Genomic DNA, 14,736 nt, shown 5'->3' with positions numbered 1-14,736 from the left:
TAAGATGAAACATTTACTGATGAATCAGATGCTGATATGTTACAGGCTTGCTTTCTCCACTTTAAAAATGACCAAAATCAAGTTGGTGCAAATAAAAATCAATTTCTTAGCCAATACAATTAAAAACATTTTCCCCTTCATTTTTTGAAATGCTTCTATTGTTTTTTAAACATACTATGAGATTTCCCAGACTAGACAACACCTAAACAGGGTAAACAAAGGAAGAGAACACACTGATTTTTAAAGAATCATGTAAGGTTGCATTATCAGAACAGAAACAAATATTTGGACAACCCTGTTTTATCTCGTGGCAAGTCACCTTTACAAAGTCAACCTTTCTGCATATTTTGTTTCAAGTTAAAACTTCTGAAAAGGAAGAGAAAAACCCATAAGATTTGTGGTAATACATTAGTGGCCTACAAAATGCTAACTCTATATATTATTTTGCAGTTGAATGAAAAATGGAAGATCAACCCTTGTCAGAGAAGTAATAGAAATAATATGGAATAGGTTTTTCTGAAGTACTTCAGACACTTTGGAACCTAACTCCTAATGAAATCAGACCAAAGTCTCAAATTACTTTTAAATAGAATTTCAGCACTTTTGAGAGCTACCTGGAAGCAGTATTTGAGGAGGGAATACTCAAAAGAAAGGACTCAGAATCCTTAATTAGGACTCTTGGTTACTTAAGACAGCAAGATTTTTGTTTGTTTAAGAACACAACAGAGTTGCACAATTGTGTTCAGGGCAGTCTTAGAAGTGATGCATATTATTGAAAAGATGTATTCACTAGTACGAATCATTTCCCCCCTTCCAAACAGGAGGCTAAAACCCATTCTGATACTCCAATAGTATGACCTTCAAGGAACAGACAGGAAGAAGGATATAAAAAATCTTCAGTTCTAAGTCCAGGAAATTCACAAATTGTTATTTATGTTATTTAATACACACATAAACATGAAGGGAGACAAAGAATTGAAGTTACTTCCAATAGAAGTATGAAGATCAGACATCAACGTGAATGTTAGAATTATATAATAAAGAGCAACAACTGTTGCTCTTAGGATCTTTGCTTAGGATAAATAACTCATTTCTCATTAGTTATTTTAGTAATTATGAGGTTATCTTAAACAATACTAACTTAATTTCTTGGTATACACTTAGGCGCAGCTTGTCCGATGGACTTTTTGGATTTCACATATTAGACATGGCTGTTACACATAACGGCCAAATATTAAAAAGCCAAAGTTTTTTTATCTTACCTGTAAGTATACTAACAACACAAGCATAGCCCCAAAACTATTAAAAAATATATATATTAAATGAGACAAATTTGCGTATTTGTTGGGTTTGACAGTAAAATGCATAGTATGCAACACACACAAGAAAGCGTTCAGCAAACTGTAAATGCATTAAAAAAAACCCTAAAACATACTTTTCCAAATGTGTTGAGCCCAAACCAAGTGAGACACCCAAGAAATTATGCCAAGATGTTTCAGAAAAAAGAAGAGAAAGCAGTGCCCTCTGCTGGTAAAGTTCTGAGCAAGTCACAATTCCAAGGGCTTTTAACATCTTCTCTGTTACTTTTCCTATACCTGGCACCTGAAAAAGAGTAAGTATCAGTAAGCTGGAAACTTCCCGTTTGTAGATTCAATATCTAGACAATTTAAATCAATCACTACTGGGCAGATTACCTAAAAAAGGTGTATTTCTTCAGTAAAAATCTTGCTTTTAGAGCATAAAAAACATACATGATTGTATAGTAGTAAACATCATGGTATCTCTTACCTTCCTAATGGGCAAATCTTTCACGAAGTCTAGCACGGCTTGTCTCTCAGGTGTAATTCTGTATTGCCCATTAGGTTTATTATGATCACTGCACATCTTTGCTAACATTGTATTTGGAGCTATTCCTTAAAAACAAACAAACAAAACAATAAACATACTTTATCTAAAATACAAGACAATCTTTACTTTCAGTTGTCCAAGATCTAAACATGCAAGAGTAACCTATGCATTTGGCAAAGACCAAACATAAACAAAAGACAGGGGATAACTGATGATAACTAGATTTGTTATAATTCTGCAGAAATGTTTGTAGTAGACATGCAAAAACTTAAAGTACATATGGCAGCTTAAATATAATCGATGCACCAGCTGAAGTGTACCTACTATTTTGAGATAATCAGGGTAACACAACACTAATCAGTCATTAGGGGTTAAATACGATGTGTTTAAAAATAACATCAGTTACATGACTGAACAATTTTATGATGGTGGTAATTACAGTAAGAGAAAAGGAAATGTTTACAACAGTTATAATAAAGTCTAATCTAAAGGAGATATTTCCTAATCACAATTCAGCAAAAGGACTAAATTAATTTTGACAAAATGTACCCAACTAAATTATTCTGTGGACTACCACTACTATGTAGTTATTTAGTATTAAAAAGAGATATATATTTCACTGATGCTTTCTGGTGGGGAGAGGGCTTTGCTCTTTTCCATCAAAGTAAGTTTTTATAAATAAACTCTGGAATTGGTTAGCAACAGACAAATAGAATTATTCTGCTCTACAGTCAAAGTGATCTAACTTTTGATTTGTTAATAAATTATTGCTGTAATTTATTAGTCAAGATGGTAGAAATAACTCTATTTGTTACTACTTATCAGTGTTTTTCACTTTCTGGTTTTCATTTTTGGGCATAAAATCCCACATGCACTTATGAGAGCTATGCCTGTTTTCTAAACAGTAACTCATCCTTAGGAAGATAAAACCTCACTGGAACAAAATTATTATTTTGCTATCACCCATGATATATGTGTGGTCTCATCCTGCCTTTTTCTGTTAGCTGTTCCTTTACCTCTGCTTACACTTGACACTTCCCTGCCTACTACTCATTTCCCTGACTAGCTACTAGAATAGCTGCCCATTCTTCCACACCTGCTTCATAAAGCTCAGCACTCCCTGATGACTCACTGACCTGGATCACAAAGCCACAAGGACAGCATCCAAACTAAGTGGCTAGGAATTTATTCTTTTCTAAGGACTTAATCCAGACATCATCAGATTAGTTGAGACTTACAGGTAGATTGCACAAAGTTTAAAAAAACCCTAAAATTTGAAAGAGAAATATTAAAAAGCTAGAAAATAGTTTGTTAACTTTGACACTTCTCAGAGAAGCAACATTTTAATGAATGTTCATATTGGCATAATCAAGGAACAACGTGGAGAAGCATTAGACTACAGCTAACTATATAGATCTGCTATTCAAACTAACAGCAGCCAGCAACAGATTTCTCCATGACCACAAGCTTACAAAAACAATCTATGTGAGGCACTAAAATAAGTATCATCAGTGTTAAGACTAGCACCTGAGCCCTCTAGTCATTCTTCCATGTTACTTCTATTTCAAAAAGAAAGAAATAAAAAGTTAGATCATTCTTTTTGCTAATACCGTAAGCCATTGCAAATACTAAGAAAACTTTTATATATATATAAAAAAAAAAAAATATATATATATATACATACACACACACACACAACTGGGTTTGATTCCTATAACATTTTTTGAGACCTGAAAGTCAGTCTTTACAGACCTACAAACAGGGCATACTACTATGCAGCACGAGAATGCTGTGGCAATACTGATTTCTTATACTTGCAATGCCCTCTGAGATTTCTGCGTGGAAGACACCATGGAAATACAAAGCATTATCATTCATGTGTGTCTGAATACCTGCACTAGCAGTCAGTCTAGTTTTCTGTTCAATCCTAAAGCGAATTTCCTTCACGACTTCCTCTGCAGAATTTCCAAAGACAACCGAATTCACCGCTGACGGACCTCTTTGTTCAGGGTGGTCATCTGTCAGAGATGTGTTGTCTTCAAACAGTAGTGGTGAAGAAGAGAATGCATCTTCGTTTAAACTGAATTTGGCAGACATATTTATATCCTGTTTACCTATGTTTTAAAAGAATTCACGATTAATCCATCTACATACAATGCATGTTTCATTGACTGTCTTCTGCAGTGACTGAAAAGAGTTCAACAGCAATTTCACTTTTTCTGTTTGAATAAAAAAGAGTATATAATTATTTACCTAATTGCATTGCTTTTTTGTTTTAAGAAAGGGGAGCCATAACTGCTTTGTTCTTAATACAATTTGAGCTTGCCTTTAGATTAGAAGAATTGGCTAGGAGATGGGACTTAACTTCCAGAAAAAATCAAGGTTTAAACCCTTTTGCTGTAACAGCAGAAGAATGTCAAGGTTTTGGCATTATTTTTGTTTCATATTAGAGTAAAGGACAGAGGCTCCCTTTTTCTGTAGTAGAAATCCTTTGCCGAAGTTTTTTTCAATGTTCTCCAAGCAAATTAAGGTTCTAGAATATCTGGTTCTAGAATAGCCAACTTGGGGAGCTTATTTGTACCTGCGATCATCACAGAACTGTAAAATCAGCAGCCTTGTGTCCGACTCTACAAACACTTTGCTATTACAGCTTCACATTCTGACTGTTTGCTTGTGTTTCAAAAGAACACAGACTTGAAAAAAGCACGAAAAGACAGACATGTGACTACACAAGTGACACTTATTTTGTAAAGACAATGTCAGTTTATTTCTTTTTGTTCTACTAATGCTTTTCAGTATAGTGTATCCTTTGTTATCCTCTTGGCTATTTCAAAGGCTATTTCAATCATTTTTGAATACTGAGAATATAATTGTTTTGGTTTGTGCATCAAACATTAGCATGACTCCTCCTTTTTTATTATTCCCAACTGTGCATATAGCTGTGGGGGTGGTTCTAACTACATCTTCTAGAGCCAAATGAAATGCAGTCATATTTTAATCACTACTGCACTCTTGTAAGGCTCACTTTCTTTATACATTTTTAGTCTTGTAAAATAGTCATATTAATAGAGCTTAGGCACACTGTCTTTGCAAGATAATTTCTCATGTTTCTGCTATGCAAGACTTACTATACTACTAGGAAACATCCTTTCAAAATATCAATAACCTTTAGAACAATGCATTTATTAACTCTACACCTTTTTAAGTCATAAGGTTATTACTCTTCACTTGCACAATTAACATGTTGAGTTGTAAAGGCAAAATACATATCTAAAACTTTGGACTGGGATTAACAAACCTAGCACCATTTATCAAATGTAATCATTCACAAGTTTAAAAAAAAAAAGAAGCACATTCCCCCCAACTCTGATTCATCAGCAGCACAGCTTTTATGCATGGGTGAGTAGTAGGGAAAGTTAATGCATAACCTATACAAAAATCAGAGGCACAGAATGTAAGGGAGTACAAATTATCCAAGAACTTATATTGAAGTACTTGTACTTTTAAATTGGTGCAGTTTATTTGATGTGTACATCATGTGCACGAAAACAGAATAATTAGCTTACCATTTTCTGTAGTGCTTTCTGTGTTGAAGAAGTACCTTCTATTATCTTCAGGCCAGTTCAGTCTTTCCTCCAAGTACTCTGTTATATTCAGATAGGCTTCATCTAGGCCCATAGGCATAAAATTGGGATCATATTCAGCCAAAATTTCTCTAACCTTGATAAATACATAGTGAATGTTTAAAGCCTTTTTGCTGTAACAGCAGATCTTAACACACAATTTTCAGGTGAACAAATGCGCTCTGAAGCTTTGAGATGACCAAGGAATACTTAAGATATTTATAGAACAAATAATTTATTGTCAATGAAGATTTATAGTATTGATTCTCACAAGTAGCAAGATATCAGTAATAAGTAAAACAGGTTTTGAGCAACACTGTTTACTTAGAAGTCACTAAGATCAGTGTATAAAGACCCCACAGATGCTAGGTTCAGAGACCCTGCAGTAATCTCATGAGCAACACTGGGCATCTGGGAACTCACTAGAACTTTGGAATGAGCACATGATCTGAGGGGGCTTTCTCCTTGCACGGTGCATCAGGCAGGCAATTTAAGAAAAAACTAGGTTTTTAGTTACATTCAAACAAAAGTAATAACCAACGGTTTGGGAATAATCTAGAGCATTGTTCAGGACCACAGGCAAAACTTATCAGAAATTCTTTAATGATAGCTGCATCCTCCCAAAAGGCAACATCTTAAAACAAGTGGTCATGTTTGGTCACATGTACTTTACCTTTCCGAAACTGATTAAAGACAGGATTCACTGTACAACTTTCAATGACAAAATGAAACATGTTGAAATATTTTCAGTCCAAATCCCAAGAGAAAAGTATAAATATAAAACCAATAAATCTGCACCTTTAACACTTTTATCTAAAATAACAAATGAAATACATATCACGTAATCTGAGATGCCTAACAAGTTCAAAGCCTGAACTCTGAAATACTTTTATATATTTACTTAAAACAGAAGTGAGCAAAATTAAAATCAATCAAAATTAGTAATTAGCTTATTTTTATCCATGTGAAGAAGTGCAGGCTTTAAAAAAGGGATCTTGGCATAATTTTACTGAAGCCAATGGACTTGTACCATGCATGAGCTTGATTTAAGATCTACAAAACACACAGTCTTTCTTTTTTTAAACATGATTGTGTATATTCTAAGTATTTCTCCTGGTGCTAAGCAAAATCACTTCCCTTGGAGCAAGGTGTAATTTCTTTCCTCCCTGTTCGCACTTCATTTTAAGTCCCTCCTTTTAAAACAAATCTATCTTCATTTTGAACTCACTAATGTACCTTGCTTCTCTTTCCAATAATTAGCACTGCATATGATTATTATGCTTTGTACAAAATAATTATCTCCAAGTTTCATACATAGTTGCAGCTTCCTAATAATCAGATTCTGCTCTATGGTTCTGAAGAGGAGTATAATATGGTTCAATTAGTATTACTAGTTCATTATATAGTTTTGAAAACCTCTATCAGCATCACTACTGACTTCATTAAAATTGCAGTATGGATGAATGTAATGCTTTTTGGCCTCCTTGCCAAAAAGCGCAATGTTCTATTTAATTCATATTGAAAGCCACGTCACTGAAGAGTTTAACATTTAAACTACCACTTTTCATGTTATCTAAAACTCACATATTCATAAAGTCTAAAACAAAGTACATTGACTTTTGGTTAGAGAGTGCTTCTTTCAGACTTACCTCTTTACTCACTTTGCCATATTTTTCAAAGTTTAATGGCACTATAGTTAGATGTGGGCATAGCTTCTTAGCAATAAACCCAGGCATGGCTGCACGTACACCAAATCTCCTAGCATGGTAATTTGAGGTGGACTTAGGAGAGAAGATATAGGTTTAGTGTTCAGCAATCAAGCCCTAACCACAAAGCTCCACACAGAAAGGACTGATGAAGCCAAGGGTTAATATACAAGTTTTTCCCCCCTGTCAGTCTGTCTAAACTTTTAAACTTTGATCACTACATTTCACTGAAAAATACAATCCAAACTTACATAGTCTAAGAATAGATGTTTCCTCTATTCTTATTTTTTCCCCACATGCTCAGTAAAAATTCTCTTTATAACAGTAACATTATGTTATGTTATCATACATCTTATTATTCTTCAGATTCATGTAATCACTTTCTGTACTAGCTTGATGTTTGGCCTTACCAACATACTCATTGATCCCACTGCTATAGGTTTTTCCTTTAGCTCTGGATTGTCTCGCATTTCTACAGCTGCATAGAAGGCATCCATGTCAATGTGTACAATAGTACAGCTAAGGTTACGGCTCTGTTCCAGTTCCATCACAAGTTTGTCCACCTGAACAGTGTATACAACCAATAATTAAAAACCTATTAACCTGGCAGAACTGCATTAGTACAGATGGTCCTAAAAACTCTGGCATACATTTAAAAAACAAAAAAACAAAAAAAACAAAAAACCCCAAAACACCACTTTCTGACGCAACTCATTCTCTGAGAGAACACTACTGCAGCAAAAGTTCCAAAAAATAAAAAAAAAAATCTGTTTTGTTTATTCATGTATAGCCATTCACCATTTATATTTGATACGTACTGATATACAAATTCTTTTTACTAGATATCTTTAAAAGCATTGTATCTACACTGAGGCCCTTGTGATATGCTGAACAAATCTGTATCCCACTTCAGATGCATGAAACGTCAAGACACACAAGCACCAAATCTTGATTGGCTGTATCTGTTAGAATGCTGCTATTACATGAATACCCTCATCTTCCTAAGTGGTGACAAAAATGAGTACGGCCTCTTCCTTTAACCCTCAGTCCCTTCACTATCAGACTCCTGCTTGCACTAGATTTTCTAGCGAAACAGAGAGAAAACAATAGAACGTACACATACAGATTGTTACATTTGAATTCTTCTGGTCTTTAAGAACTGCCATGACTGTATAACTTAGCAACCTATTCTTCTTTTAAGAACTGCATGTATGTATGCCATTTCAGAAAGTTCCCTGTCAAAAACACCTAAGTGTTAGAATCTTGAACTAAAAATGAATTAAAAGAAAAAATACAGTAAAACAAAGTTCTTCCATGTAAATGTTTGCATCAGTCAAGGAGGCTTCAATAATGGTGCAATGTTCAGTAAAAATCTGTGCAAGTGTCATTGACTTAAAACATTTCTCACAAACACTATCAATGTGGAATGAGTTTTGGTTGAACGTACGGAGGTTCCTTCTAGAGGTTTACTGAGTTAGGATAAGTTTAGCACTGAAGAAAATACAGTTACAGATTTGTTTACCTGAAATAATTTGTCCTTTCACCTTTTTCTGGATAAGCTGTACGAGAGTCAGGAAGAGGGAGGAAGGCAGGAAACTGATTGCGTGGCCTTGTAAGTTCAGAGTGTTTTACACACATCCAAGGTCTGCAGCTTCCCTTAGAAACTGGACAGCTGGGGGAGGGGGGGGGGGGCGGGTACATCACCTCATTCAGACAGAAGCCTGCTAAAATCCATTGAAGACACAGCTTTAGCTAACATGACACAGGTTATTAAAAAAAACAAGCTAATAGAGTGTAAGTTTCCAACACTCCTAACTGAAGCCATCACACTTCAGAAAATTGGCTTAGACAGGTAAAGAGGAGACCAACAGCTCAAAGGGCAGATCCATCTATCTTGTCCTGTCTGGAATAAGTAGGTCTCAGAAACAAATAGGTCCCTGTCCTGCTTAGTAAGCTACTGTTAATCCCTTCTTAATATTCCTCAATATTCACTATAAGAATACATATCCTATAAGGCTGATTGCTAGCAAAACTGCAAGCTGACTTTGACAAGACGCCCATACATGGAAAGCAGTGAGTTTCTCTTGTATGTTAAAGACGTATCTTCTTCCCTCAACAAGCTGCATCTCTTTGTAGAATGAGCAGTACTCTGCTTGATCAGCTCTACCATGGTCCAAGGCAGAGGCCAGGCACACAGTCCTTGCCACAAAACATTTTCTTCATGTTTCTGAAGTATTTTTCAAATATCAATGAGGTATGCATGGTGAGTTTCATTAGTAAGCATGACTGCCTCACTTAACAGGTAATTTTTAAGATTTTTAATTTATTCATTTAAGACAAGTATGTGGTCAATACCACACACCATTCTGGAAGCAAGAGAAGAAAATCTCAAAGAAAAAAAAAAAGAAAAAGAATAAAGGAAGTGCTTTCAAACTACCATCATCTAACCACACTGATGACTACGCTAACCTCTATCTGCACAACAAAAGGCTGTTGCTGTTGGAAAAAAAAAAATCAGTGAGCTTCAGGCATCATAGAGCTCAAGAAATACAAGTAATGAAACATGACACATGACATCAAGGTACCAGTGCAGAAGTGTCTCTGGCTAGATTGCACTGGGTCCTGAAGAGGAATACTTGTGTGCAATTTGCACAGTTACTTAAACACAGTTTCTCTTTTTCCCCCCCTCAACAGAGCTGCTTGATAAAAAAATAAAAACCTAATCCAAAGAAACATCCTTAGAGATGAAGACACTTGAACAAAGATAGGTGGCTATGAGTGTTGCACCTGAGTAATGATTTACTAACCCCTTTTTTCTGGTTTGCTCCAAGTTGTTTTGAGGCGTGAAAGGCTAGAACAGGTCCTCAAATTAGGCTATTCCATAAAGAAGAACAGCGTATGCTCCCTGAGGTTACTAGGCTGGGCAAAATGGTTTGGACAGATTTAGGGCTCAAGGGAAAGTGTTACAGATAATCCATTCAAACAGCAACCAAAGAAATCGCAGAGAAGTTACCTGATTCAATATACAGAAAAAGGACAGATTGTTGCATTTAAATCCTTCTGGACTAAGCTTATTTTCATTATACTATTAACGAAGCAAGGGTTAACTCACTATCATCCACAAAAGAATGTCTTTGTTTTTTTTTTTTAAATACTATATTTTACAAGTCATTTGCAGGTTACTCTCAAATTTGAATTGCTTAATTACTTTCAAGAATACTGTCTCTTGCTTCTCTAGTTATATAACTTAATCTTTATTTTGGTTTATCATATTTATAACAGACTTCTTTTTTTTTGCTTTTTCTTCCCAAATGTATGTCTAAAATGATACTTATTGATTAGCTAACATATCCTTCCAAAGAAAAAAAGTAAAATTACATTAAACTGATCAGAAATATAAAAATATAACTTCTCAACAGAAAAAAAAAAAAGTAATATGCCAAAACAAATACACCCAGACTCACTCTAAGAGTCGTATGCATCTGTATTTCTCTAGTAAGATGAAGAAAGTTACGGAATAGTTTCTTAGAGGCAAGTCAGGCTGATAAGTCTTATTATTGAGAAGTTTAATTTTGCTTGTAGCTATTTTCAGACGATCTGAAGTGAAACCTGGCATTATTTCTTATCCCATGATGTAAAAATGTAAGTTTTCTATATTAAATTGCATTAAAATATTACTTTGTCAAAGATATAAAAAATTTATACAACATCTCTTTTATATTCATAAAAGCATCCGACAGGGTGAAGAGAGACCAAACACTGATACTGCTTAGTAAGATCATAGTAATTATTTACAGAGGAAAAATCTGGGCTAAAATCCCTATGTATAAAAATAGCAAACGTCAGTAGAACAGTTTGCAAATCTGGTAGCAGTGAGATATGTTTTAAAGTATTATTAACTACTGCTGCAGCTCAAGCAATTGTACTCTATGTAGTAAGACAACTCTAAATCTGTCACAGATAACTTCTCAAAAATAAAGAATTACATGATACTATATAGTGTGTACACACGCACGCGTGCACACACACAAACTTTCCCTTATAATAAGGCAATGACATTCGTTAGGAAAACTCTTAACTATCTTTTACCTTTCAGTTTATTAAAAGAAGAAAAGAAAAAGAAAAAAATATTCTAACAAGGAAACGGCAGCTTTTAAAAGATTTACAAGTACCTTCTAATAGCCAATATTTACAAAACCAGTGGTGCTAAGTGCCCTTCTGCAAAGAGGGCTTTTTAAAGAAAATGGTAAAAATATCAACAGATATTAACAGATAACCTAATTATTTAGGTTTCCTAAAATACCACCAAAGATATCTTGGCATACACACACCCCGGTATTGAGAAAAAGAGCATTATGTTGCAGATTTTGTTTTGTTTACGTCACTGTTTCCGACATGCAACCAGGATTTTGTCCAACAAATCCAATAATTGCATAGCGTTTTTGGTTAGTTTGTATTTACATTACAGCATTTGCATTAACTGCCAACTTAAGAAGTCATATCTCTGCCTCTAACCATCTTACAAACCAGGAAGATTTGATCTGAAGAAAAGAATTTGTAGAATTAATGGAAGCAGATATATGGATACCTTTTTACTTCCAGAACATCTCTCACTTAGAAACTTCAGGAAAAGAACAAATTCTCTCACGGTGCATTAGAAGGTAGTACTGAAAAGAGGAATATTTAAAGAATTTGACAGACAGGAACAATAAAGAAGGTAAGATCACAATGAGACTTGAACCTATACCTAAGAAACCTAGAGAAGCTGATTAAACAACACAAATCACATACTTAAAGGACAAACCACACTTCAAACATTGAGGGTGGAGAAAATACTCTGGGGAAGAATATCTGAAGGGTAAGTGACATGAAGAGGGGGAGGCATTTAGGATCCTAGACAGCAAGAGAGAAAGGCCAGCTGGACCAGGAGACGGGGACTTAGATGAGGCCCCCTGGGGTAAAGACAAGGACTGCTTTGGAAAGACTGATGGTCATCTGGGCATGTGAGACAAAGAGTGAAAGATTTAGGATAGGATAGATTGAAAGGAAGGAGGGGAGGGAGCAAAAGGGTCAGAACTTGGGATGAAGATACGAGGGCAACATAAAAATCACAGACCACAGTACATCTGCCTACAAACGATGGAACCAAGTGCAATATTTCCAAATGTTTTATAGCTCGGTTGCCAGCAAAGATCTGAAATCTGAACCCGCAAAAAAGTGCGATTCTCATCACCCTCTAATGATTGTTCCCATGCAGGATGGCAGCTGATATAGCAGTTACTCCACTGGAGACCACTATTTGAGCAAGTGGCGTATAGATTTCAAACCTAAGCCTTGAAATGTAGGTTTCAGTAGGGCAAAGAATTTCACTCTTTTGTATTTTTTTTAAATGAATTAAGTTTCATTAAAAAAATCAAAAGAAAAGACAATTAGAGTTGCAAGATCAAAGAATCAAGTTCAGAAGAAGACAGCATTTAGGTTGTCTAAGCAATTCAAATTGTTAGCTTTCATGTATATACCATACATTCTTAAATTACACAATCATACACTAATTTTTATAGGACCTGTTTCATTCATTTTATAAGAAAGACTATATTCTCTGTAAAAAGAGAGTTCTGTAGTGAAGAAGGCTGAAAATGGAAGTATGGATTTCATGGTTAAATGATGTTACCACAGAAAAGTCAAAAAACTGACAGGCAGAGACTTCCTAACCGATTCATGTTAAGGATGAACAGAAACAGTTGAGGCATGTGAGCTTATAACAAACTTTTTGAAGATAAACAGTAACTGTGAGCTTTTCTGGGCCCCAATTTGAGACACTGACTGATTTATGGAAGCGATTTGCAGATCTGTAATATACAAATGAAGATCGTACAATGAAACTCAGGACCTGTAAGCCTCATAGCAGCATCACAAATTAATGGATGCATTTAATCTTTATTTGCTTCATCTGCAAAATAAGAATATCATTTCACTTTGCTGGAGTATTGAGAGAATTTTTTAAAGAACTCACACTGTGTGGTGTACAACAGAGTAAAGCCTGTGAGGAAGTCAGTAATTCTGCACTCAAAACTGGATTAGACTAGTGTATAAGAAACATGGCTTGGGGCCACCCATTGAACAATGAGGACGAGGGTAAATATTGAATAATTGCTCATTTAGTGAACACTGTTCACACTGCACTGAATGAAGCAGGAATCCCGTTAGGGAAAAAATGCATACAACCATGTAATTAAGGACTGAATCACAGTACAAACAAAGGAAACAAATTAAGCCTGTACAGCCAACTTGAATTCTGTTGTGCTTAAGAATGCTTAGTGTAGAACCTTAGTATTGCAGTTTTCTTTTAACAAGCTTTGATACCCAGTACTATTTAGGATACTGTTATCTATCATTGTAGCATTCGAAGAGAAATATTCTCTTCATCATTCTAGTTCAGCTGTAGTTGTATTTCTTATGACTGCTTGCCGTGATGATTTTGTCATTAATTACCATAAAGAAGGAATAAATTACCTACAGAAGAGCTGACAACTCTGACCCCCTCCCATCCCATTGTAGGCCACTTAATACAAATATACATATACTAAATATATAGCAGTAAACTACAGATTGCTATGATACTTACTAACAAAGTATTTAATAAAACTTTTCATAAACCACAATGATATCATTTTAAATTGTTCAGACTTAAAAGAACAGGAATTACTTTGCTTCATTTTTTGCATATCGAAAACATTTCAGATTCATTTTTAAATATATTTAACTTTCTTCCAGCAAGTTTATAAGCTTATATCACCAAAACATTGTGTAGACTTTTACTTGCATGACTAACACCAAAATGCTGGTTAGCATTCTGCTCAGCACCAGAATTTAGTGTAGAACACACTGAAATATTTATTATTCTCCAATTACTCTTAAAAGTCTTTACAAAAGTAGTACCTGCAGCTGTGCTTTCAAGAGCTGTTGGCTCGTAATCTTCTCTTTTAGCTGCATCATTTTTTCAATTCGTTGGTTAACTTGCTTATCTTTTTTAAGTTCGTTTTCATAAAATCTGGAACCCTGCAAGAAAATTGCAAAAACACTAAGGTTTTCATTCATTTGCCTTTTCCTATGAACAACTAAATAGTAAAACATCTCTATACTTTAAATTAAGCATTTTAATAAGAATCATTTAAAAATACTTAGAATGATCAAATTTAATCTTTAAATACAGACAACTTAAAACACTGTAAGGTTTTCTAATATTTTCGATTTTTATACAACTGAAACGAAAGAGACCAATGGTGCTTTTCATATGTCTTCTCAAATGACAAATTTAATATTCTTCCCTCTCAGATCCACTCAGAGTTTGGGAGACTATTCAGAAAACTTGTTATGCTTACAGAAAACAACTACTAATGGTAAATAAATGTCAAACTGTTCTTTGCATTATCCTCAAGATAGTGGGTATAAAACAAAATAATTGTTTCACCACATTTCCAAACAGTTGAATCCATATGGAAATAAACAATGACATCATAAAAGTCAAATCCACTTAGAATGCTGAATACTTTACTAAC

At 34.7% G+C, this 14,736-nt stretch overlaps 1 protein-coding gene across 15 annotated transcripts in view; it reads right to left on the bottom strand.

Annotated features, from left to right (window-relative positions):
* Positions 1–14,736, bottom strand: part of LOC112987028 (DNA polymerase kappa) — a 37,179-nt gene that overhangs the window by 9,843 nt on the left and 12,600 nt on the right. For 14 of the 15 annotated variants that reach the window (XM_026106675.2, XM_026106682.2, XM_026106676.2 and 11 more), the window contains 7 exons: positions 14,117–14,236; positions 7,588–7,740; positions 7,121–7,252; positions 5,415–5,568; positions 3,741–3,962; positions 1,789–1,913; positions 1,436–1,602 (listed from right to left, as the gene is read on the bottom strand). In XM_026106675.2, coding sequence (XP_025962460.1) covers positions 1,436–1,602; positions 1,789–1,913; positions 3,741–3,962; positions 5,415–5,568; positions 7,121–7,252; positions 7,588–7,740; positions 14,117–14,236 — 1,073 coding nt within the window. Of the gene's footprint in view, positions 1–1,435; positions 1,603–1,788; positions 1,914–3,740; positions 3,963–5,414; positions 5,569–7,120; positions 7,253–7,587; positions 7,741–8,699; positions 8,839–14,116; positions 14,237–14,736 lie in introns of those variants that run through there. The other variant, XM_064502166.1, reaches the window with a different exon arrangement.

The sequence above is a fragment of the Dromaius novaehollandiae genome, chromosome Z, assembly GCF_036370855.1.
Source record: "Dromaius novaehollandiae isolate bDroNov1 chromosome Z, bDroNov1.hap1, whole genome shotgun sequence".
Classification (NCBI taxonomy): Eukaryota; Metazoa; Chordata; class Aves; order Casuariiformes; family Dromaiidae; genus Dromaius; species Dromaius novaehollandiae.
The sequence above is the reverse complement of the archived record's forward strand: the minus strand, read 5'-3'. Positions and strand labels throughout refer to the sequence as shown.